The following is a 27,066-nucleotide window of genomic DNA, read 5'->3' as shown; positions in this document are numbered from 1 at the left end:
CCCAGCTGGGTTTGTTTCACTTTGTATTACAAAAGTCTATCTCAGCAGCTGCAGGCAAGCACAGAGTCCACACAAAATTGGTGAGGCACTGACAAACTTTTTGACATCCTGAAGTGGAGAGGCTTGTAGCAAAAGAACCTCCCCCTGCCAAAGCCCAGCTTCATGACAAACACCACAGCTGGGAGTCCCAAACCAGATGAATCATGAATGTAACAGGGAATCGTCTGTCTGTCAATAGAGAGATGTGCAGTGAATTTGCTTCAAATGACATCACTCTGACTGATGCAAATGGCAATGGCGTACTGCAGGCTGCCTGAATCAATGACATTGGTTTTACAAGACTGAAAACACACGAACTCCAAAGCCATTATTATCGGATACTGAAACCAAAACTAAATATCCTCAACTATTGACAGATTGGCACTATCTGATTTCCAAATTCTCCTTAACTCCTAAAAACAGCGGAGTGTTTTAATAACCCAGTTGTGCTGACCAGGTATTAAGGGAACCCACCCTTATTAGGAAGGAAGGGAACTGATGCTCAGATTGGTCTGACTGAAGCCTGCTGGTCTGCTGTAATTGGGAAGCCTTTGGTGTGCCTACATGAAACTTGTACTCCAAAGATGTACTCCAAAAACTTCTTTTGGATTGGAAGGACACCTCCCAGGACCTCAGCTTTTCTCTTTCCCACCCTTTTTGTTTTCTTAAATTGGATGTTGTTTGATAGCAACCTGCCTTCTCTTAGTGTGCTGCAATGCTAAGCACGTCATTCTGACTCAACTGGCTTGACTTTTGAGTCTATTTCAATTAGCTCCTCTTGTTTCACAGGCTGACAAATAAGCAAAAATGCTGCTCTATACGGAATACATGTTTTGTATTTTGTACTTCATATAGGCTGGATTTTCAACTGGAATTTCAGCTGGGCTTGCAGCAGCGACATTGTGGGCCAGTGCATTTCTGCTGAACATCAAATGATTCTCCAATCAGAAAACAACCAATAAAGCCTTGATAAAATTTCAAGTATATTTTAAATACAACTGTATTAGAGCTCAGTTTCATACAGTTGTTGTGCCAAGAACAGTCCAAAAGAAAAAAAAAAAAAGAATTTGACACTGGATAGAAGGTAGATGTTGTATGTTACAGGTTTTATTTCAGAAAACAAAACAAAACAGAACTTTGCAGCAGAGATAGGAATGCATCTTGTATTTTGTTACAAAGTGCTAGTGTCCTACTGGAGAACTGACAGCCACATGAGCTGGTATATAGCATGGTACTGTGTGTCTCACTCCATGTTGTCACATTGTAGGGAAAAAAAAAGTCTTTCTAAAAGCAGGGTTAGCTGTACATTAAAAAACTCCAGAATGTACAATGAAAGGGACCCAACAATGGTATCAAGGAGAGAACAGCAGTGTCTAGCAAAGCATGGTGCTTGAGTTGGATGATGCCTTCCCATCCTGTGTTTTTCCAGAAGTATTAGTGGATATTTACCTTACCTGACAGTTAAGAGTCAGTGAAATGCCATGCAGTTGCAAAAAGCAACCTGAGTGAGAGCTGGGTAACAAAAAAGATCTAGACACACTGAGAATTAGCTGAATTCAGCTGGTTTTTAGTTGGAAGGACCAAATGAGAACAGAGGAGAAAAGATGTGACTTCAAGGAATGAAGACAACTGTTTTAAGCTAATTTAGTAATAAAAAAAAAGAGAACAGTGACTTCAAGGTCCCTGGCAGGGCATCTGATACTGACAGAATATGCATTTCTTAAAATTTCTTCCACTTTTTTTGCTCACTGAATCAGAAGTTTCCTTCCCCTTTCCCATGACCTTTACATGGCCTTTAAGGCTGAAGCTTTTCCATTCCTGGTGTTTCTTTGCAGAGATACTGATGCATCCCCAGTAAAAGCAGTGCAAGATTGAATACATTTCTTCTTTCCTGAGTAAATAGCACATAAAAAAAAATCTGAAGGTTTCCCTTCTGCTGCTTTTGATTCAGAGACAGATCTGCTCCCATGTGAACAGCCAGTCTACTGGCTTCATGAAGTCTGTTCTGGGGTCTTCTGTGATCAAAAAATACATCAAGGAGGTTTCAGGCATCCGAGGACAGAAAAAGAGAAAATCTGAAACAGTCTAGTTTTCAAGCCTCAAGAGGGTAAAATGTATGGGCAGAGCAGATTTCTGGTTTAAACAAGTTTACAAAGTAGTGGGAACCTACAACCTTTACGTTTAGGCAGTGATGTCACTTGCTACTTATTTCTAAAAGAGAAAGCATTTCTGAGTAAGTTCTCTTAGGTCCAAAGACTGAAATCATAGCAAGGACTTCCTCTGTGGGACGACATCTCTTTTATCTCTGTTGACTATCAACAAACTTCCCAATTGTGCAAAGAAGACAAAATCCACAAAAAGGAAGTAGATACATAGAAAGCTCAGAAAAAAAGGCAAATCTTCTTCAAAAGCCTAACTGCACCGAGTCCTGACTCTCTCTGTTCCACAGTCTCCAGCTTCATGCAATGTAAGTCCACAGAATTCTAGGGCACCTGAATGGAACTGTGGATCTTCTAAGCAATGGCAACAGTGCTGAGCTGGGCTCAGAAATTTTAAATAAAAAAATGGAAGATTCCAGTACAGACACATGTTAGGAAGAACAATTGGGAAGAAGTTCTTTGCAAAGTAAATTACATCTTTACAGTCATTGTGTAGAAGCTGAGCGGATGATCTGACAGAAAACTACAGCATACAGTTCTGAGGATCCATCTCTGGGTTTTGGCATCTTCCATTTTCTGGTGAAAATGAGCTTGTTTAAATATAAACAACCCAACAAGTTTATACTGTAGCTAAAAACAAATTCAGCAAATAGCGCTAACTCAGCCATATGTTAAAGTAAACAATAATTTGATGGTAAAGCAGGTGAAGTATCAAAGAAGCTCCATTTGAATAGTATTTATTTGCAATCATTAGTTTTAAACAGGAAACTGTTTACAGGCACACGCTAGATAACCAAAATATAATGAACATAAAGAAATCTATTTAAAGGTCCTTATCAAATATTTCAAATATTTTATTAAATCTTTTCTTCAGCTTCATTATCACAGTTTGATGTACTTTAGCATATTATACACATGACTTAACATGTGCACTTAGAAGTATCAAATTAGAGGTTTTTGAGTAAAGTATGACATTCTATAAATGTGCTTACTGACTTAACTGCACACAAATGTGCTTAACTGACTTAACTAAGAAGGCAGTAGCTCTGTTATACCATTGATGGAGATGAACTATTGTAAGGCATGTTTACACCAAACTTTGGAGAGAATAAAACTATATACTAGGTCAAAATTCAGTGGAAATACATGTCAGAATAGAAGTTCAAGGACTGGGCTCCAAGAAAAAAGATCATAGCAAATCAGTTGTGTTGAAACTGTCAGCAGATACTGGTTATTAAAAGCCAGCACTGCTGAGAAAAAGGTTTTTGTAGCATCCAGGTCAGCAGGATCTCTGCTTTTTTCAGATGTGATTTTTGAAACTCACACCTTATGCTGTGTAATGTGAAGAAAAGATACCAAAATCTAGTGAGGAAGTTGGAAAACTATGGTCTGAAAAACTTCAAAGTTGTTTTATGAGCAAACATGGGAACACTTTAGCACAGAGTACATGCTGGAAGTCACTGCACTCCACTGTGTGTATGTGTACGTACACACACGTGCAGACAGACGCATGTACATGCCTCTCCTGCTTTTGTTGCCCTCAAAGACCCAACCACTGACTGGAGTATAGCAGTACAGAGGGGCAAAACAAGGTTTCAGCTTGAAACTGAAAAGAGCAGACAAGCATTACATTCAGGAGCCCAGTGAGTTTTCCTGAACAGATGTGGTTTTTCCAGTGGAGTATAGCGCAGGTCTGCTGGTATATGCTAAACAGCCAAGATCCAGAAACTACAATATAATTCTTTGGAACAACTCCACAGATGTTAAGCTATTTGCAGTAGTTTTTAAATTGCACCTCAATGAAGGCCCTAGGTCATGATGACATGCTTCCCCCAGGAACATCATGCAAGCCCAAGCTTAAATCCAAGAGCATAGTGGTCTGTGACTGGGGCTCCCACACTGTCCCAGTGCCAACAACAATGCTGCCCCTTAAGGAAGAAGGGTTTCCAGCCTAAGCCTGGGTGTGTTGCTGAGTGGAGATCTCATGTCAAGTCTTCCTTGATCAAAGAATTAGTGGGGGAACATGAAATAGACATCCGTCTTACAAGCTTCTTCAAAGTTGTCAATTCAGTACAGAATACTGAGTATATAAATGACTATGGTAGTACTTTGGTGAGACCATAAACCTCACTGTGCCTTTTTCTTGGGGAATTCAGGGGAGGAGGCAAGTAACCCTTTCATAGCCTAAATATGTACTTGTTCATGACACTCAGTGTCCTGAAGGGCCTCAGCATCCTGGCAGCTGTAGTTAACAGTTCAAAAATACGTACAGAGTAGGGAGAATGCCATGAGTACTGCAAAACACGGCAAAGGAGCTCTACAACCTATCAAACAAGCACAGCAAACAAACAGAATAGATGGATAACGTAGGGTATACAACACCGAAGTTGCACAGTTGTGTTTCCTTGCAAAATCAGGACTGCAAATGTAAACTCCAGAAGTTGTTTCAAGAGCAGCATGTGGCCTACTCAACACCTCTGGAAACATCACAAGTCCACCACCCCTCGAGCACTGCATCTTCTGCTCTTACAGAAACTTATGTCACTGAACCAAGCTGAGCTAGTGGGTCCTGCAACCCACATGACTGTGGCAAACAAAAATGCTTCAGCAACACAGTTTGGCTACCACTGTATATTCAGCCTTTATGGTGTCTATGCTATATAAATGTTGCTCTTGGAAAATAAAGCACACAGTGATATACAAATGGTATCAATGGCCAAAAATATTACATGATCAAACCTGAAAGCAAATGGAAGTTAACAAAAGTAGTCTTTTAGGAGAGGTAGCCATATTAGACTCAGCATTCAAAAAAAAGGGAGTGCACTCAAAAGGGTCGACATACATTATAGCGTCTTGTAGACCCATCATATTTCCTACATCATTTTTCTGCAGAATGTACACACCTAGGCACACACAGGTGCACGCACACACGCACAGAGTCACACACACACCCCCCTATATATACACATCTAAATTCTTTTCTAATTCCCCTTTGTTGCCATACTGAGAATAAAGGACAGCTTTCCTTACATGCTCTTAGCTGCCCCATGTCTATAACTTGCTTTCAGTTCGTTCAGTATCTGTACAGTAGCTAAACAGGCAGTGGAAATTAAAATTCTTTCAATATCCTGTTGCAAAAGACAGCATCCAAACTATAAGGCATTCCCTTGTACTGACGTGACTTACAACTGTCTACTTGATACAAATTACAGAATGCTCTTCAGCCTTGTGCTACAAAGGCAGCTTTCACCCAAATAATAAAGACCAAAGCTAGAATTTAAACACCACAAATCCACACACTTCTACCATTTCCTTGTTCTTGTGCCCCTTTCCAACAACGCTTATCACTTTAATTTCAAAAGTCATGCACCAGTGCTATAAAATAGAAACCCAAACTACCAAGAAATCTCTTGCTCCTGACTTAGGGATACTGTATTAGTATAAAAGAGCATTTAGAGAGCTTAAATAAATATATTCTTTTCTGAAATCACAGCACATTCAAGGGGTACTTACTGCCAAAAGCAGAGCATTAAGTAATCTCCATAGATGCTTTCAGAATAATTTAGTCAGAAAAGACCTGTAAGATAGGAAGTTTTGATTCATTTGGTCTAATACTTGAAAAATAGCCTACTGTGGGGATAAGAATCTGCATCTCAAATGTTCTGCAGAACATATTTCCCATATTTGTATACAGTACTAGAAAAATTAAGAAGACATTACAGTAATTTTCTCCCAGCTTCTTAGATCTGTAGCTTCGGCTATAACAATGCATTTCATATGCCTCAGAACTATGAAATACTGAAGATGACTAAATAAATAAAAGCCAAGGAAAACTGGGACAGTACTGCATTTTACACTTGAGACAAGATTCCCCCCTCCCATGGATAAGTCATAGAGGACAACTACAGTAAATGCTTGTCTTTTTTTTTTTTTTCAAAGAAAGATTTATACACAGGTTCAGATCCAGAAAATAATGTGAAATGCATAAATATTGATAGCTTTAGCTAAGTTAAAATGGGTTCAGTAAAGTATGATACAACATATTCAGAATAAACAAAGCAGAAAAGCATCATATTTTGGTTTGCTTGAGATATACATAAGGTGCAACAATTTCTTCTCTAGAGGCATTTGTGGACAACGTGTTAACAGGTAACAGTGTTTGCTGGTATACTGAAGTACACACAATAGCAGTAAGATTTTCCAAAATGAAAGCAGCTGAAATTAATAAAAATTAAAACAAAACAAACAAGGAAAAAAACCCAACCCAAATACAGTAAGATATTGGTCTGAAGTTTTTGTTGTGCTAACAGATTTTGTTACCTGAAAATACTGATACCCCTTCTAGTAGATTCAGGGAAAATTCTAACTACTCAAATCAAGACATCACTCAGAGAACCAACAAAGGCAAATGCCTAGTGAACTATAAAGCTTTGCAGGATTTCTGCTACTCTCAGTGCCTAATCGCTTAAAAATTAAGCATATCTACAAAAAGGTTTGTAAGTATCTGAAAACAGTCATATCCAGTAAACTGACCCAACCCTACCCCCTCTCTAAGGGAAAGTCAAGGAAAAGCAGATCAAGTAAGATATTAATTAATATAGAAAAAAGTAATTTTCTGTTTCTTTTAAAAAAGGTACCATTAATATACAGAAATATCTCCAGGAACAATATTGAAATTTAAATTGAGGAAGGATGGGGTGCTTTGACAAAAATATATCTACTCTAAAGGTTTCTAGAGAAATAAGTTAGTACCATTGTCAACGTGAACAGCCTGCACTGTAACATATTTGGATTTCAGCTAATTATAAAGTGGTCCAAAACTTCAAAAGCCACCCTGCTGGGACCCAAAAGTTTTAAGTCTTTTAAATTTTTCCTGTCTTGTTAAAATAACTTATAAAACTTTAATAAAATCTTATTTAAAATATCACCATAAGCTGCAATGGCATTCTAGGGGCTCTTAGACATTTAGTCACCTGAATTTTTAAAAAAAGCCTTTTCACTGATTCATTGGTTTGTAAATTTTGTTGTTCTTCTCTTGTTTCCTTCTTTCACCATATGCATCCTTGATGTTGCTGTTTCAGCGACACTTCCCCAGCTACGTGCCTTTTGTCAGACCTTTAATCCTTTCTTAAAACTCTTGTGGTACACTGTATATTTTTTCCTGACACTGAACCAGAGACTTTCACTTAACTACAACAATGAAAGGCTAAACCTAGCAAGCATTAATAGTTACTGTCCATATGGCTATTACACCAAATTAGTTACAAAATAACCTCAAAACACATTATCAATTCAGTCAAGTATAAATAAGAATGCCTGATAGAATGATGTAAACTTGCATCATTTAAAGACTTAATTCAAAGAACTTCAAACTCAATCTAATACTATCAAAAGTTCAGCCAGTATGACGAAGACTAATAGAAAATTATTGCTGGAGTCCAATTTGGTAAATTGTTGTGCTACAATGCAAAAAGTAGGGAAACATCTTGTGCTATAGAAGAAGTACCCTGTTGAATTTGTAGCTTTAGATCAATTACTAGCGATCATTTTGCATCTACTGGTAGGAATCAATGCTTGGTTATACAATAGTGTAAGTCAGAATAGTGAAGGTAACAGGCCAAGTGATACCCTTGGCCTGCTTTTGGGATGTATTTATGACAGCAAAACACAAAATTTCAACACAAGCAGAGACAGAAACTGGCAGATGGATCTGTTTGGTAGTCTGAATTCAGTCAAATGCTACTCTTCAGTTGTAGTTTAACTGTATACAGCTTTCCACTTCACCAACACAAACTGTAACTGGCCCTTTATGCGAACCCTGAAGCTGATTTGGACTGTGCATAGTAACTACAACAATGCCAGTGTCTGTAAAATGTAAAAGGTATGTGTATTGGTGTACACTATATTGAAAAGTCATGGTTTTACGTTATTCAGAACTGTGAAATAATACTAAGGTCACTTTTGAAAAACACATTTGCAGTACTTTTTGTTTACAGGAAAGTTTCACCAAGTTGCTCAGATATCTATGCAAAAATAAAGGAACCCTCCAAGGCATGAAAGACAAGTAAATTATCTGCAATATTTTCTTTTTCATACACCACACCTTTTTCTAATGCACATCATCCTGGTTATTCAAAGCTAAATTAAAAAGAAACAAACCCAAATGTAGCCTGTCAGAACTTTTCCCAGTAAACTCTACCACTCCGGTGGCAAATATCAAAGTGCAGAACATCTGGACCACGTGGCTGCCCAAACACCGCTAACAATGGTACATCTGTCCAGGCTGCCTTGAGTTCTCTGGAACAGGTTTTAAATTCATTCTACAATATAAACATAGGCATAACCTATTAATATAAACCATCTTAGAACTTAAATCTTCATGTACAAAAATGACTAAGAATATCTAATAGTAACTAGTGCAGTGCGTCAGTGTTTTTGTTGGGTTTTTTTTTCTTTTTCATTTAGAATAACTAGATATTATACGAAACTAGTTGTTGTACTCTCTGGTTGGTAAAAGAGATGCTGTGTGAGCTAACAGTAAAGACAGCCTTTTTCACACCAACCACCTGTTTACTGTTTAAAAGCCTTCAATAGAAAGCAAGCTCTGGGATCATTCCACTCCATTTCAGTTCATTAATAGACAATATCACCCTCCTACATACTGGGTTCCAATTTGAGGACCTGGCCCAAGTTGCTAACGTCTGGCTTCCAGTGAATTCTGGGCCACTCAGAGCAACACTTTATTGCAGTCTCTAGTTCCATCATATGGACTGACTAGCTTCCCTTGATAAAGACAAGGCTAGGATATTAGGTAAAGCACAATGTTTTACAATAAAGTGGAGCTTCACTGGTCAGCGCAGGAAATAAGCACTGGAGCCTGAGACATTTCATTTGGCTGTCCATCATGTGGAAGAGGTGTGGCCCTCTGATTTCTGCAAAAGAAGAAAAGAAAAACCACCCATCAATACTTGGAGCACAGGAGGTGCTGTTATCAGACCAGAAAGGGCAGGAAGGAGCAGCTGTAGGGTTTAGCACCCGACACAGACACGGCAGCCGGGTAACTCCGCACTGCTGCAGGTGCTCACATACTCTGGTAACACCTACTTTCAGAGGAGTCCCTGCAACAGTAACACAATATGTCGAGAACAACCTACATCACAATGCAAAGGCAGGTAAAACAGATGTGATGGTATTTGACTACACAAACCAAAATCCACAGCATAAGAGTAAGTTAAGAGCACACAAATGAAAATGTGACTCATTTTGTAAGAGAGCTGCTGCAGCCCTCAGAAGCAGAGCAGATAGCATGTGTGGCAAAAGGGAAATGCACAGAGGCACAGATCATGTGCGTCAATTTTAGTGTGAATCAACAGACAGCTTTTAAGCAATATGGAAATACACTCATCAGCAGAGTTGCACTGGATTCCTCCATGTTACCGGACTACATCAGCCTAGCACATCTCTTTCACTACTACAGCAGTGTTAATTTAAAAATGATCTCTTGGCACAGGGCATCATAAAAATAAACTGTGCCAGAATTACGTGCTGGAAATCAACATCAGTCATGGTACCAAATGGACTTGGGAGAACTCCTTTTGCAGCTTGTCTTTTAAAATACATACACCAAGCATGTTATTTACTCTCACAGGTGAGGTTCTATTTTTGTTACAGTATTTGTCATTTGTAGCAATGAAAATCTGGGGCTTGCTTCTTATTTACACCAGGGACACTTTACCTCACTCTGGCCCAGCTAAGAACCCCAGTAGAAACCCCCAGCAGAGGTACTCATGTGCTTCACACAAGGGGAGTGCAATGAAGTGACCTTGGCACAAAATGCAGCTCAGACTCACAGTGCTTAACCAGGGCATGCACAAGGTAAATAAAGATAAGCAGAAGACTTCAAATGAAAATCATGCTGCCAGAAGGACTCCATGTCCCAAGGCTCTATGAAACTATTTAAAAAAATTACATTCAGACACCGAAGAAACACATCAAGCAAACCTCCAATCAATTTCGTCACATTTCTGGGTATTTGCAAATAAAGCGAGTTACAAAAAGTAACAACAGTTGGTAGAGTAGAAAACAGAGAAGCATCTAGCCTGTAAGATTGAGATTTCTCTTTTGACTTCATTTGCCAAGTCAGTGAGAAAGTTAGTGGCTAACTTTTTATTGGAAGAGTCCCTCCCTGTTGTCAATTAACATCCCTCAGGGTGATTACAAACTGGCATTTCCAACAGCTGTGGGATATTTGCCCATTTGGTGTTTTCATGCCTTAAGAAAGGTGCTGCATTGCCTGAGCTAATGACATGACAAAAGATGGGATTCAAAGACAAAGACCCAAGCACAAAGCTCTGCAAAACATTAGCTTGCTTCAACAAGGACAAGAGGAGGACAAGAACTTTAAAGAGGCCCAAGGAAGAAAAACCACAGCAGAGCAAATCCTGTTGCTTTTGTGCATTTCTGGTCAGTGTTAATGGCAGTCAATGAAACCACAATGGTGTGAGTGAGAGCAGAGCTTAGCACAGCACTTCCACAAGTCCCGTTTTGTGGCTTATGATGACAGATAGCCTCACTGCAGTGTGAAATCACTTCTCACCTGACACTGCTTAAGCAAGACAACAGCTTCTGCAGAGAGGAACAAGCAGATAGAATTCTTTTAGGGTTCCTGAGCTTCTAAAAAGCATTGGAGCATTTGATGTGCAGCCTGAACACAAAGGACTGGGTTCATCAATGGTTCCCATGAAAGGAACAGTTAACTGAGGTTGTGAATGGTTTAATGAACTGCTGCCTTGAAGAGTTGCTTAGGCAACCAGCAATCTGTCAAATGGCATCTGCAGAGGCTGTGATGGTTTCAAACTGGTCCAATGCTCCCTCAACAAGTTTTCATTGCAGGAGAGGATGGAGTTTCATATCTGGTAAGTTCCATGAAGAACAACACTGGATAATCAAGAGCCAAGGAGGACCTGCTGTAATTGGTTTACTCCCATCACAGGTCTGACCATTCTGTACTGATTCATAAGTAATTCTCCACCTTATCTGTATGGATGACCTAACCAATAACTAAGAGGACCAACCTAAGCTACCATGGCTTTCCATCAGCCACAGTTGTTCGCCCCATGCTATTCTGCAGATGCTTTGCCTTCTACACAGCAAAGCACAAGAGTAAGAATAACTAGTTAGTTTCCCTCTGCCATGTTCAGCATAAAAAAATTAATCTCAAAACTCTCCACCATTTAGGTTTTAGGCCGCTGGAAAATGCAAATCAGCATGCAGTAGCTATTTAAATCTGCTATTATCTGACAATTCTCAATCATTAGGATCTCAAGGAGCATATGAACCTGTTTACATAAAAAAATTGGTACAGAAGCTTTCGGGGAAGGCTCATTTTACTAACTGCTAAACAGATTACACTGTCATTTAGGTGAAGACTTAACACTACTTAGCAAGTGGGGTAAAGCAGACATTCATAGAAAGCTGTGGAAGGGGAAACGCAAGCCAAATTAAACAGTCATGCTTTCTGAACAAGCTGTCAGCCACATGCTATTTACTTAAGACAACAAGAAGAAAAGAAAACCATACCTGTGTACGTTTTCCATGGCTGCAACTTCTGCCAGAGCAGCTAAGCTAAAAAATGCAGACACCGCTGGCATATCTGACGTAATACTATGATTTTCTTCTGTCTCAGTCTTTCTGGAGCATTCACTGTTGCAATCTGTTTCTGCACTTGATGATTTTTGAAGAGTACTTTGTGGCAGCTCCTTTGGCTTCTCCTCTGCAAAGAAAGAAAGTTAAGCATGCAGATGTAGTCCATAAATTCACTGCAGCCTACTGTTATGCTGACTAGTCTGGTGTTAACAGAACCTGTACCTTTAGGACTTTGATTCTGCCAGTGTCATCTGATTCATGCTGTAACCTCTTCTGACTCAAGCTACCAGGTCAGAAGCACAGTACTAAGGTTTATGAAGCAGTTTACTGATTTTGCATTCAACTGAATTTGATCTTTTCAGTCAGGCAAGAGAGCTTTTGTGTAAGTTTTAGATACAGCAGTCCTGAAAGATTGTCTTACTGGAGAACTTCAACAAGGACTCTGGCATTAACTGTCATACTATGAAATTCAGTTTTACAACCCATAACCAGGTGCAGTGCAATTTCTTTGCTGGACTAGAAACGAATTGTGAAAGGTAACCATTCTCCATTTCTCTCTGCATCAGTGCACAGTTCTTAAGAGTGAAATACCCAGGGAGAAATGACAAATTTGGTCATTCAAACAAAACAAGTTGGCCATCATGGACTCAGTGATTTTCCAGTTGGTTGATACCTGTATTTTAAATAATGACCATTCTAAGCAGGTAAGAAAACAAACTAATTAAAAACCACTACCTTGATAGGTTGCTTGTACCCACAAACCTTCTCCAACCATTCAGTTTTAATGAAATTTTAACTCCAATTTCCTTACCCAGTGTCCCTGCTGCTGGTGACACTCGCCCATCTGCTGTTCGGACAAGATGTGTAATCTTAGTTTTCCTTGCTTTCCTTTTCTGGCTGCCAACTAAAGGCTCATGCATCATTGCTGACTCTGGAGTGTTTAGGGCAGATATAGAAATTTTATTTTTCCAGGCACTCTCACTGGAATTTCTGTCTTCTAATAGTATGGCTGGAAGAAAATAAAAATGAAACCTTAGATGCAGAATAATTCAGCCACTAGCTATGTTCATTTTGCATCTATCTGCATAAAACTGCTCCTTACAGGTACTCAAGAGCATAACCCATGCCAAGACATGATCTGAATGCCACCAATGTTTGCAGTGAAGTAACAGAATTCACCTTAAAGATATACTGAAGGTTCAAGTTTCTAATATTTGCCAAGAGAACTGTGAGACTGGCAGCAGCACTTGAGCAGGAACAGGGTATTGCTCTGTATAAAATATTCTGCAACAGAAGATGTCAGCAAGTGGATAAGAGACAAAATGTATTTAAGGAACAACAAGGGTCCTCACATTAGCTTATCTCAGCACACAGATGGACTGACAAGCAGAATTCAGCAATTCCTGACTAAACCCTAGTCTTACCTCTTTAGTCACTCTACATAAACTCTAAGAAAGGGAAATACTGCCTTTTACAAAATAACAAACCTTAAAAAACACCCCAAAGGTTGCAAACAAAAAAGCATAACTGGATCACAGCTGAAAACAAGCATGCTAAAAAAAGGAAGTAAGCAGGGGATAGAATACTATGACAGAAATACTACCCATATAAATTCAGAGAATGAGAGAGGAACAGTTTAGATCTTTCTCAGCAGCTCCAGTATTGATGTTCTGAAGTAGCTTTTTACCCCGAACTGGAACATGATCCCAAATTTTCACTCAACTAAAGAGTTTATTTTAATCTTGTTCACAAAGAAATTGGTCAGACAGCAATCACAAAATATTTTTAAGCTTCCAAAGTCTGAGCTCAGCGCCTAGTAGTCAACTGTTGGCACTTTGCATTGATTCAATAAGCCATTCTGCTGATCCCATGGGGTATCACTAGTACATAAAGGCAATGTGTGACATCTTTTTCCTTCCTGTGATAAAAGTGTTATGAAGCCTGCCCCATCTGTGATCACTGTCAGCTAGGGTTAGAAAGAGGCTACAGGCAGCAAATGGAATGCTCAAGTCATTTTTCACAGGTGCCTGTCTAACCTGTTTTGAAATTGGGAACACTCATGTTACCTGCACAAAGTTCTTGAGGTATTTTTTCCTAGTACACTGCTATCTTGAATGATTACATATTTTTTCCTATTTTTTCCTTGCATGCACCTCATCACTTCTGCTGTATTTTCAACTAATTATTTTCTTTACTCCCTGTCAGGTTATAACCCATCTCTTTGCAACAGTCCTTGATATATTTTCCACAGCTGTTACTGTGTCTGCAGTTACCTTACTCTTCCCTCCAGTTTCCTTTAATCTTTCTCCCTGTTTTAAATGCTTTTTTTAAGACACATTTGTCACTTTTTGGGTGGTTTGACCAGCAAAAATTACACACACAGAACTGAATCCAGAGTGCAAACAACTGCTCTTTAAGAAGGGCTAAGAACTGAACAATTCCGATCCCCATCACTGTGACACTGGTGGTGTCGCAGGAGCATCCAGCCCCACAAACTGTGCACAACAGCCTAACAGTATGCATGGCCTTTGCCTTTCACGTTAGAGTCTATTTCTGTTTATTGTTAGTTTTGTAGATTTAATGAACTTTCTATTCAAAGATATAGCTAATAACACCTTGATATTTTGCTGGAGTTTTAAACTGTTCATTGTGTGAGAATGTGGACTAGATGAATAGCTGTAACACATTTCATCATGTTAGCAGTTGCCCTTTACTCTTGTGTTTGAATGGGAGGGACTTTTAAATGTTTTATTATGTTTTTTAATGTATTTTATGTATTTTTATTATGTTATTTTATGTATTATGTTTTATTTATGTCTACAAATACAATCAGATCTAGTACATACAGGCACAAACATTTGAAACATTCCAAATTTTAATTTGTTTATGATTTTAATCCACCTATGTTCTCCTGTAAAACATTTTTGAACTTGTGCATGTTCTTTATTTGGAAAAAAAGCACACAGCTTTAATTAGCATTTTGAAGTCCTTAGCTCTAGCTGCCAGCCTCTCCAGAGCACAGCTTTGCCGTAAAACTGATTTTTTTTGTAAAGAGTGCTCAAGAGAAAGCATAGGAAAACATCCACCCTGTAACAGTCCAATTAAGTAGAAGCACCAACGACTGCAAATGTGACTTTCAAGTAACTCAGCTAAGCCAACACTGAGATGTTCAGATAAGCTTTGTGCATCGAGACCAGGATCTTAATTGGAATGTATAATTAAACAGGCAGCTTTCTCTCCAGATTTCTTATTTGGGAATTCATAAGCGTTGATTATATTTTAATGTAATGGTCTGGTTGTAGTCCAACACTATCTGCTAATTCTGATTTGCTCTAATTAGCACTTTGACACTGCTGTCTACTTCTAGCTTAATTGAGTTTATATGCTTTTAATCTTAGTACTACAGCCCACTTTTTTTTTTTTTTTACATTTAATAAAAAAATTAAGACATGATTTCAAACAATGAACAACATATGATTAAAAGAGGCTTGATTTGGTATGCATTTAATTAGATGTGTTTTATGTCACGTCACTAGAAATTAACTTGATTGATCACTACAGCTGAGGGTTCCCTTCTATATTTTTCTTTCTTATATTCTATGTGTTAAAAAATAAAGAGGAAAAAAAACCTTGGAAGGTGAAATAGGCAATAGTGGAAGACATAAGGAGTATATGATGTTGACATATTTGACTAAGAAACAGCAGAAGGTGGCTGTAAAAGCTCAGATGCAGTAAGTATATTCCCTCTCTATGTTTTTATATTATTTCATATTCCCTCTCCCAAGTTTTATTTTAATCCTTGAAATAAGACTTGAAAGTCATCTACTTTCCTATTTTCCTCTAGCTCTAAAAGAAGCTCTTTAGCACTTCAATATAACATTGCTGCCATACAGTCTTGACACGGAATGATTGAAGGTGAACAGTGAATATTTTGTGTGGGTGCAGGGTGAATGTTGAAGGGAGGAGCATCTTTTTCTCTTCTCTAGCAGTCTTAGTGGATACTGGGTTTAGAATAATTTCACTGACTTCTTTAGAGTATTATTCAAGTAGACATAAAACTTGACTTGGAAATCACACAAAGGCTTGACTCACAAGACCCTTTGCGCTGACCTCTAGAAGAGGAGTCCATGTTTCAACAACTCTACATCTAAACTATGTGCTCCTGCACCTTCTTCAAGAGGAACAGCATCCCACTGCTTCAAGTGACAAAGGTATATCCATACAGATGCTCCAAATCAGGACCTGGTTTTGTTCTGCAGGTTTAATTCCCTGTAGTTTTCTTTAATTCATTTGATATCCATTCTGCTTCCACACTGTCCTGCATTCAAGAGCTGTCCCGGGAGGAACTCTGGTAATTTTCAGGGGATCATTGTCTAGACATGAAATGAGCTTCTGCAGTTACTGTGCAGTCCTGCCAACAGGTAGTTGCATGCTCAGCTCTCCATGACAGTGGCATGGGCAGAACTACTAGGCTATCTCTGCAAGCAGAGTTGAGAATATGACAGGATGGTGTGGGCCTTCTGGCATGCCTACACCACGGTGGCAGAAATGACTCTGAGAGAGACATATCCAGAGGTCTATGCCAGATGGTTTCCTCAGCTAGGTTTGTTAAATGTCTGCATGGACAGTTTATCCTATTCTGCAGGCATGCAGAGGACACGTAGTCTTATTTTCCCCCTATCTTTGTGAACAAGAAAAAGTCAATTGAACAGACTCACCACACCACAGCTTTTCAGACGAGCTTTTCAGACCAAACCCCAACAAAAGACAGACTTTAAAGAATTTTTTTAGTGATGCCTGTGATGAGAGAGAGCGGCAGAAGTTTAACCACACTTAGTGGAGAACAAATGCTCTGTGGGTCTAAGCATGCTGGTATCAAGGAAGAAAGGTGGGATGTAACGATTTAATTGTCTTTATGAAGATATAGAGTGAAAATCTAGCCAGACAGAGCATTGCTTCAAGTCATCAGTGTCTACAGAACCACTTCACCAAGTAAGTGACGCCAAACAGATTGACCTGGCAGAAATTCCAGCTCTTCTGACCATAGGACACTACTACAATACTGCTTTGGGGCCAGGCAGCATACAGAGATGCAGCAAGGACTGGGGACTAACAAGCAGAGATACAAAGCAGCAGATGGTCAAACCAGGTGTAGGAGACAGCAGCCTGGGCAGGAAGCTCTGCTGCAGGAGCCTGTCCTGATCCAGCCCTCCTCCAACCAGAATGGTTGCCAAACACACAGAGCTACTGGTTCCCTCTGGGCTGCAAGTGCCATGAAACAGGGTTCTGATGTGTGTGGAAGAGCTGCTGTAGGAGCAGGCGCAGCAGCAGGGCTGCTTCACGTGTGAGCTGGTACTGGGACTAGTGCATGTGTTCATTCTCTCTTCTCCCCTTCCCGTGCCAAGGCCAATGTTACAGCTGGCTGCTACACAGACGATGCAAGAGCCTCAGCACAGCTCACTAAGTGTACCTGCAAAGATGCAATCACTGCGACTTGTTATGTAATTACTGCTCCCCATCAGAAAGCCTTTCTGGTGTGGCAAAAAAATAAAACTCCCAGATGTGTGTTAACTTTTCCAAGCAGGCATGGGTCCAGCTGTGCTTCTGTCAGCCTTCCTAAGGAAGAGGTGTATCTCTTGGCATATTCAATTGCATTACTGTGTGCTCTCTGTAGCATTTCACTGGGGTTTAACTGGGCTGTACCCTTGCTCTATGAACAGCTGCAAATTCTTAACATGGTGACGTGCACTGGTGCTGCTGTGTATAGTGTAGTCAAAATTCACTCAGATTGTCATACCAGAGACACATGGAGAACACAACATAACCACATTAAATCTGCCTCTACTGCACTTACTTTCCTTCACTCCTAACAGATGCACACAGGCACACACACTTTTCAAGATGAAAAAATATGAAGCCAGCATGACCTCTGCTGACAGCAATCCTTCCAAGTGTCTCCTCTGCAGCTATACAAACATTCAAGCTCCTTCTTTCTGCAAAATTAACTTCATAAAAACCAAAGCTGCACATTAGATAGACTTGTGACTCATCACAAGTATAGACTAACCACAAAAAGGAATAGAAATTTTCATTTATTGTTTGATTGACAAAATGCTCAAATTATTATCTGAATTGAAATGAAGATTCTGGGATTGCCATCTTGAATGCTGCAGAATATGAGACAGCTCCGCTACACAGTTTAGGGCCTGTTGCCTAGGAACTCCTGGACTGAGGACAAAGATCTGTAGGCAGCATATGAGGGAGAGGCTGTCCAGCACTTGCTGAGGCCATGCCCATACTGCCCTTTGCGGATCAACATTTTGGTTTCAGTCATTACTGGTACACTTCAGAGTAGGCAAGACTCCAAATTTTCTCTCCTCTGTAATTCAGGGGAAAATGCAGTTTCCCATCAATATACAGACATCCACTGCCTTTCCTCTGATGATTACTTGTGGGCTGTGTAAGGCTCCTAAGTTCGTGTCTTTGCTTTAGTCTTGGGAGGAACTTAGCAAGCTGGCTCTGCTCCAGCAAATGCACAGACACATCTTTAATACGTAGACACTGTGACATTATTCACATGCTTAACTTCCAAGGACATGCCTCTGTGCTGTGCTGTAACTAGGCCAGGGTACTCAACATTTGCCAGGGTTGAATCTTTGATCATACTGCACACTTCTCTTTGTATCAAAACAGGCTGGCTTCTTTTAAACAAATGCAGGGTTTGACATTTTGTTTACCCACATTTTTATCTGAATTTTTATCTAAATTTTGAGGTATTTATAATTTTTACTCTTAATCATCTATTAAATGCTTTCTATTTCTTTTCCCCCAGGAGAATTTAAACACCCATTTTTCTTAATAATTTGTCTATTTCTCTGTAATTTGTCTATTAATAATTCAGGAACAAAATCTAAATGACACCAAATAAAAATTATGCTAATGTATGATGCCTTTTTTACACCAACATAGAAGCAAGATAGTTACTTCTCATAAGCAACTGCCACAACCTATTCGTTGTACAAATACAACAAGACAGAGCAAGTAATTTCAAATTATTTGCACCACGGAATGCAGAAGAGCAGGCAGAGCCTATGTGGGAAAACAGCATATGTGCAACAAAGATGACAGAAAACACAGCACCAGGAAAGGAGAGGAAATTACATGGCCAAGTCTTAGGAAAAGATAGTAACCATAAAAGTAGCTGGGGAAACTGGAGATAGGAACAACAGTTGCATTATCTTAGAGATGAACATGGCTGGAGAAGAAACAAGACAAAATTAATGGAGTTAAGTAAGCAGAACCAGAGAGGTTTTCCTACGTTACAGGAACAATGCAGGAGAGAACACCACTGTGGAACAGAGGAACAGCCTGGGCATGACTTGAATAGTGTGGGCAACATGATGATAAAAGAAAAAGAGCCCAGGGAAGCAGGCTAAGTTATAATCCTGTACATACTGTACACTTGAAAATGCCCCACAGAGTTGTGAGTTCCTAGCATGCAGGATTATGATACTGTAACAAGAAAAAGACTTTAGAGAGCTAACAGTGGATAGCGAGCAGACAAGGTCCAGAACACAACTTAAAAACCAGCAGAAGGTATTTTCAGTATGAAGCAAACAGAAAGCTGGTTTAAGATTTCTACAGAGGCAAGGCTGGATGCTGGTACTTCTGAGATCTGGTGCAGAAACGAGTGCTTACATCCTGACTAGGCTCTTACACCTTGACCAGCTGCAGTCTGCAAAGTTCCAGATAGCAAGAAAGCACAGGAATAGGAGATAGCGACATGCAAAAATGCTCTGGCAAAATAACATGGTCATTGATACAGAAGAATGCAGATAAGAGCACCCTCAGGACCACAAAGCTGTGAGCTGTAGAAGATAAAAGTTTTCAGGGCCAACTGCAGAACTGCTCTTGCTTTGTCAGCTCTGCTACATGGCATCTGGAGCAGGGAAACTGTAATTAAAGGGAGATGCCAAGTAAAAACAAAACAGCATCATACTGGAATAAGGTAATATCAACTGGAGCCAGAAGGCAATGGAATCACAGCAGACAGGGAAAATAAGGAACCAAAGCAATCAAAGACTAGATAGCTGAGGTGTCTCTGTCTAGGAGCATTTCCCCAAGACTGAATTGAGAAAGAAGGAAGCTGAAAACCTTAATTAAGCAATGCACCAGTACCTGTGTCCGGAACATTAAGCTTCTTTCTGTGTTTAAATTTGCTGACAATTTTGTGGAACAAGTTCTTTTTCTGAGACTGGAATGTACCTACAGACAACATTAATAATACATACTTTTAATTAGAAGCTTGAAAAAGAGTACAGAAGTCACACTATGTACTGTACAACCTCCCCTTTCTATAATACAAGTTGCCATTTGACAGGGAAGCACAAAACCTGACCTTCTGCCTGAAGGGACTTTGGAGGCTTTCAGCAAGCTGTAGTTCAATCCACCACCTCCCAAAGTTTAAGTGCATACAATGCATTTTGGGGAATTAAACCCTTAGGAAAGCCTAGCCATACAATAAAACAGGGGGTTTTCTTGCTTACTTAAAGATATAGTCTCTTTTGCACGTATACTGGGCTTGGCTGGCAGAGAGTAAACTTAACAGTGCTGGAAACACACCCATGGTTTAGTTACTGCTGAGCAGTGTTTATACAGCATCAAGATCTCTCTCATTCTGGCAGCCCAGCAAGTAGGCTGAGGGTGTTCAAGAGGCTGGGAGGGGATATAGTTGGGCCACATGGGCCAAGAGGCATTTTACACCATACTCAGCAAAAAACTGTGCTGGGGAAAGTGTTTTTTAAAGTTGTCCATTGCTCAGGTACTGGCTGGACATCAGTTCGCTAGTAGTGAGCACTGGCTTTGGCATTACTTGTTTCCTCCCTCCAACTTATGAAACGTCTTCTTCTTGACCCAGTGTAATAGTTTTGCAAAACTACCACACCCAGGAAGTATTTTTCCTTGTTTTTGCCCTTCCTATTATCTTCCACATCCCACTGTAGGAGGGAGCAACAGGGTGGGAACGTACTTACCAGTCAGGACCAACCCACCACAGGATGCAAGAGCTACCACTGCCTTTCTGGTGACCAGAAATGAGACATACTAAGTGCAAAAGTTAAAGCCTCCAGAGGAGGAAGGTGAGGTTAAGTCCAGCTCACAGTATCATTCCTACTTTGCCCGTGGAGTCTTTACTAGGAGCCATCAGAAGACATCTTGTGTGACACTGAATCACAAAATATGCCACCATCAGATGTTATCAAGAAGTTAGCCTTTGCCTCGTTAGGGGAGCAGTCAGTGATATAACAGCAACATAGGCATAAGAGACGCATAATCTCCACAATGCAAAGCAAATTTTAGGGAGTTTACAAAAACTCAACTTCAAAATCTTATTTCCAAAGACAAGCAAGTCTTCAGGCTAGTTCAGAACAGACCAGCCCAAACAGAAATGAGATGCTATGCACGTGACAAGATGATTTATACCCTAACAAGCAGGTGTCCTTCCCATCTCTAGCTCATCTGTAACAGGATTCTACCCACCACAAATACTGGCCTTTTCCACTCCTCCTCATCCTTAAAGGGAACCAGACACACATATTGACTACTGGGACACAACTGCAACCATTTAGGAATGTGCAGTCAGGGTAAATCTACTTACACATCTGCAATTTGCTTTCTCAGACTCCCTATGCAGGGAAAGAAAGAGTAAAGTGTGTAGCACATGGAAGAAGTATTTTAGTCTTATGAAGTGAAAGCCATTCACAGACACTAGGGTGTCTGATCAATACTGAAAATAACTGAGAGAAAGCTAAAATCCAGACAGAGGCAGGCATAGAAACTTTAGCATCTTTCCATTGTTGGCCTTGTGGCTCACTGCTACTTATTTTTTAATATGGAAGAAATCAAAACTTTGGAGAAAAATTAATAAACTCCAAAAATCTACAAGTCAACAAACCAAATAAAGTCCAAGCAAGAGATCATCTCAGGCAACATCAGCTTGAATCTTAATAGCTTTACTAGAACCTGTATAGGAAACACCTGAAAGTACAATAGAAGAGGCCATATTCACTCAAACTTCCTGCAGTGTTGTTCTGCATATTTTACAACAGTTTCCTGAGTATCACAGAGGACTAGTCTAGTGTCAGTGCAACAAAAATGTGAAACAAAGAATGAAAAAGCTTGGAGAGCTTGAGCAAAAGCCTAAATGAAAGAACTAAGCTTTTCTTAGCTTAGAGATAGCAAGCTCAGATACTTCATCCACATCAACAGAAACAAGTCTTCCCACCAGTTCCACAAGAAGACAGAGGTACGTAACTACATGATTCTTGTGACATTTTTGTTATTATTATTCTTTAGTTGATTAGTGATTTTTTTCAGGTGCTTGGAAGAAGGAACATGTTACATACCACCCATGTCTCTAAATTTCTACAGCTCAACTTGCACCATTACAAACCACTTCAATCACTATGACAGAGAGCGAGCCAGTGTCAGCAACTCTAAGCAGAATAACTGAGATGAAAAACTCAGAAGATGACAAGCATTGCACACAGTGTCTTTCATCTCTTTTTTTCCCCCCACATCAAAGGCACCTTTGTCATCAGCCAAAATGCCACTTTGCCATACGGAAAATCCAAGGACTTCTGTAGAGCCAAAAGAAAATCTGCCCTTCAGTAAGGAAACCTTCTATTTCCTTCCCTTTTAGCTGTCACTCCTGAGAGACAGTGCCCAGTGATACTTAGAATACCCTTTGGCCATAAATGCATTGAAAGAGAAGATGGGCTAATAGCTAATTAGTCAACAGTTCATACTTGGACTTAACAATGTAACTTCTGACTCCACAAGAAACTTCATCCACACTCTTTGTCTTAACAGTGTAAGCACAGTCACCATGCTGGAGTTGACAGGATGCCTGGCTGGGCTACACCCGTTTCATGGGGACAAGAGACAAGTATTCCAAGACTTTGAACAAATGCCAATTGTGAACATTCAATTCAGAGAAAATCCATGACTGAAAAAACTGACCTAAAACTCTTGCTGTTAGGCAACAGATCCTAGATGCGATTTCCTATACAAAACTGAAAAAAATCTTTTCATTTTAGTTTACCTGACATTGTTATACAGCCATCTACTAATCTTGCTCTGTTGGAAATATTCTATATGGTTATTCCTCTCCCTAGCACTTCAGAAATTGCCACAGGATTTAATCCCTGGCTTGTCCATAGAGCTCACTGAGGGCAGTAGGGATTCTTCCTGGGAATACTTGCTATGGCCAGAGGCAGCTGCCTGGGGAAGCAGCAGGCAAGAAAATGAACCATAACTGCAATTTCTGGGCATAGGCCCCCTTTGCTCTCAAAAAGTTCCCTGTTTTAAAGGATCTGATCAAATAGAGGACATTTCAATAAGATCCTAACAAAATCAGGACAAACAGTTTGTGCATTTCTGCATCTCTCCGAGGAAGGCACTGTATTTTTAGGTCATGATCCTTGGAACACTACAGCATGAAATCTCCAAGCATCTGAATGCTTTGAACCGAGCCAAAAAAACCCCAGAGCTAAGACCAAGAGGAATGCCACAAAGCAGCATCCGTTTTAAGCTGATGTTTTATTACTAGTCCTAGAGGCCACAGACAAAAAAGTAAAAAAAAAAAAAAAATTAGACAATCTCTTCCCCAAATAAAAGCACACTGTGCATTTCCCTCTTTGCCTTCCCAAAATGAAAGCTTTAGTGCAGTGCTTGGTGTATAAGTGAGCATTTCTTCAAAGTACAAAGCAAAAATAATGACTCTGCCTGTTGCTCACTTTTGCATACAAGCAGATGAGTGACTCAATGCAGACAGCTGACTCCTGCATGGTGGGATGATTTGGCACATATGCCACTGGAAAGAAGAAAAAAAAAAAAAGGAAACAGTCACAGCTCTAGTAAATGTCAGTATAGCTGTATTCTTCAGCCATTTTGTGACATTATTATTGTATGTGCACACTCCCAGTTCAGAACGCTTAATGTGGATTTTGATAAAGCTTTATAGCCTGTTCAGTCCTATTCCCATTGAAGAAAGACTCCAAATCATTTCAGTGGGAGCAGAATTTAGATAATTTGGAAATTCTGGGGGAAAAAAGTGCCTCTCATTTAAGAAAAGGTTGAAATTTTCCTTCATACATGTGGATGTGAAACAGCTTTCATGTTACAGGGTTCCTCAGGTGCTTTTATGTGAAAGAACTGGCTGAAGTGTGGACTGGACATGACAAACAAAACAGATGTAGTCAGTGGGCACTGCCCTACTGATTTTCCAGAGCAGGAAAACATCCTGACAAATCTGGCTGTGTGGTTAGGTAGCGGATCAAGCTTGTCATAGGTATAGGCTAATGATATTTGATAGAGAATCAATCCAGCACAAAATAAAACTTATTAAAGCATACAGTTACAGTTGGGGGTGGGGTGCAGAGAAACACCCCAAACCCAAAAAACAAAAACATTTTTCCGTTTTTATTCACCCAACATCCTGAGGAAGGTTTAGAGTGCGGCACTCCAACATATTTTCTAAATTTTCAATGTTCAGTAGACACTGCAGACTTCAAAAATTAAGTAGTTATGTGCTGAGTGAAAATGATAGTTTATGATCCTGCACACACTCCTTCAAAAAAAGCAGCACATCATTTCAAGGAGTGTTTACTTAAACATATCCCTACTGATTTTTATCTGTTATTTGTAAACAACCAGAGGCTGAAAACACTTGTAGACACTATTTGTGCTGATCAGCTCTTCTAATTACCTGGCAGAGACACACCCAAGGAAAAGCCACACAGCAGAAACAGCTCAAGACAAAACAGTAATGCAGAGCAGTGAGAAGTTAAGGTCTCCCACATTCCCACACAGTCACACCCATAAGATTATACTGACCTTTCATGGTTCACGCTTATTGCAGAAAAATGCTACTTTTGTTTAATTCTAATGGCGTAAAAAAGCAGGACAATTTAAAAGACCTACAACCACACTAAACCAAGCTCTATTATTTTGTATGATACGCCAGTTTCATTTCCTGCAGTACTTGCAGTAGCCTAGCACACAGATCTGCTTGTGCTACACTTTTGGAAGCCAGGGTTCTCTACGAGTCTTTATATTCATCACACTTCACCAGACAACAGCACAATGAGGCTCAATAGACTATCAGTACATCACAAATTAAATTAAGGATTCAGCTTAATAAATGTTTGACTCAACTGGAATAAACCTTACCAAGCTAGTAAGCTCGCCTGTATTCACTTTTAGGTCAGATAATTTCAAATCCACAACTCACATCCTAGTTTTACACATCCTAAGAAAATAAAACACATTTTAAATTGACCTACTGCCATCAAATATTTACTTTTTAGCAGTCCCTCTTTTCCAGAAGAAAAATGGTTTGCTGGAAAGTTTTTCAACTACCTTTTGAGAGCTGACTAAACCTTGCTCTTCAGGGAGTTGGAACGACTGCCACAAAACTGTCAGCTTACCCAGCTTAAGTGTGTGAATTCAACATTCACTGGAATTAGGAGCAGGTATCACTAGGTCTGTCTGGTTTAGTTTAGGGCTGTGGCTAGATGTTCACTATAGAAGGAGCAGTGTTACTATCCGATATTCCTGCCCCTGGGCTGCTTGTTGCAACCCCACAGCTCAGATGGTGGAAAAGTTCATGTGACTGTTTGCCATCTGCTCAGTGCAAAGTCAGCTGGCTTAATTTAAAGAGCCCTTATTGTCAGCCAGAGGCAAATGCTCCATGACTGTCTCTGCAGGGCTGTGCCAAAGCTACTCATATCAGGCTTGTAACCAGCCTGCAGTTACATTTTTGACCTTCCCTTGAGACAAGGCCGAATATATTCCAAAGCTTTTTAAGTGATGCTAACAAATATAAAAACTAAACTCTCCTGTAAGAGCCTATCCAAAAGCAGAATGCAGTTCTGGGCTACCTGGCTTGAGGCAGAATTCTAGTCCACCATTCCCAAACAACACAGGGCCTGCAGAATTTTTAAATATACAGACACCTGAACAGGTACATACTGTAGTGAGAAATCCAGTGAGCTGCTACTACAACTTCAATTGCTAGATCACTGTAGTTGAGGAGGTTTTCTTCCCAACAGATGTTGCTTAATTACCAGTGTGTTATCATGCTGTAAAGCAATTCATTCATGCTCATTTAAGAAGTTCTGGCAAATACATACCATAAAACAAAATTAAAGGCAGCTGAAGTCAGAACTGGCTTGGTGTTAGCACAAGCCTAATTTTGCAAAGTGGCTGTTCCACATCTAATTATAAAAATCAATACCAAAACTGGCATGTACTAGAAAAGAACAGCTGTTCAACCCTGCACACCGTAATGTGATTATTTGTGAAGCATTCAAAAGGCATAGATCTAATCCAGGGTCACTTGGCTAAAACAGCCGTATTAGATCTTAAAATCTGTCACTCAGTGGAACTACCATAGTTGCAGAAAAGAAAACCAACTTCACATTACAAACTGTGCCTGATGAGGATCCTTTTGAGCATCCTTTTGTCTCGTGGAATTACTGCTATATAATTCCTTCATTTTGTGGTGCTTCTATACTGTATATTTGCATCAGTATTTCTGCCACAGTATAAAAGTAGTTTTTCCCTACCACTTCGTCACTTCTCTACCACCTCCGTGTCACAGGTTTCCTATATAAAAAAAAAAACCAAGGGCGTCATGAGTTTCTCCCTCCATGAGCCTCAGCAATGGAGCTGGGTATTGGAATTGGTTTTCATGTGCTCCAATTTTTTTTTTAATCACATCAGGGCATTTTTGCTCAAAACATATGACAGAACTATAGAAGAAATCTTGATAGAAGAAAAGTTCCAGATGTTTCATTCAGACACCTCTGGTATCTTATGTTTTAGGTTACAGACACTAAAATTACAGTGAAATTAAAACTAAACTTAGAAAATGTAACCTTTGATCATATGCCCTTTTTTCCCCATTTTCTCCTGGGAAAACATGTCAAATTCACTTACCTCACAAATACTTATGTTTTTGAAAGCCTTTCTTGCTATGAGAAACACATTTCATGTAGAAACTCTACCCAGTTCTACTTATCATGAAAACCAGGAATCAAGAGTGAAAACAATCAGCCTGAAAACTAAACTAGATGAGAAGCAACTAACTTCAGTGCTAGGTAACGCTTTGACTTCAGACTTTCCACAGGTAACAGTAAAGTAAGAATGTATAAATTCCTGA

The 27,066-nt window shown here is 39.7% G+C and overlaps 1 protein-coding gene across 23 annotated transcripts in view; it reads right to left on the bottom strand.

The window, feature by feature from the left end:
- Positions 1-2,919: 2,919 nt before the first annotated feature.
- The window catches only part of BBX (BBX high mobility group box domain containing), a 137,281-nt gene continuing 113,134 nt past the window's right edge, over positions 2,920-27,066 (bottom strand). For 21 of the 23 annotated variants that reach the window (XM_038159253.1, XM_038159319.1, XM_038159188.1 and 18 more), the window contains 4 exons: positions 20,022-20,108; positions 12,655-12,852; positions 11,778-11,970; positions 2,920-9,130 (listed from right to left, as the gene is read on the bottom strand). In XM_038159253.1, coding sequence (XP_038015181.1) covers positions 9,043-9,130; positions 11,778-11,970; positions 12,655-12,852; positions 20,022-20,108 — 566 coding nt within the window. In that variant the 3' untranslated portion in view covers positions 2,920-9,042. The remainder of the gene's footprint in view (positions 9,131-11,777; positions 11,971-12,654; positions 12,853-20,021; positions 20,109-27,066) is intronic. The other 2 variants (XM_038159361.1, XM_038159354.1) reach the window with 1 other exon arrangement.

This window comes from Motacilla alba, chromosome 1 (genome assembly GCF_015832195.1).
Source record: "Motacilla alba alba isolate MOTALB_02 chromosome 1, Motacilla_alba_V1.0_pri, whole genome shotgun sequence".
Classification (NCBI taxonomy): Eukaryota; Metazoa; Chordata; class Aves; order Passeriformes; family Motacillidae; genus Motacilla; species Motacilla alba.
Note: the sequence above shows the minus strand (reverse complement) of the source record. Positions and strands in the feature narration are given on the sequence as shown.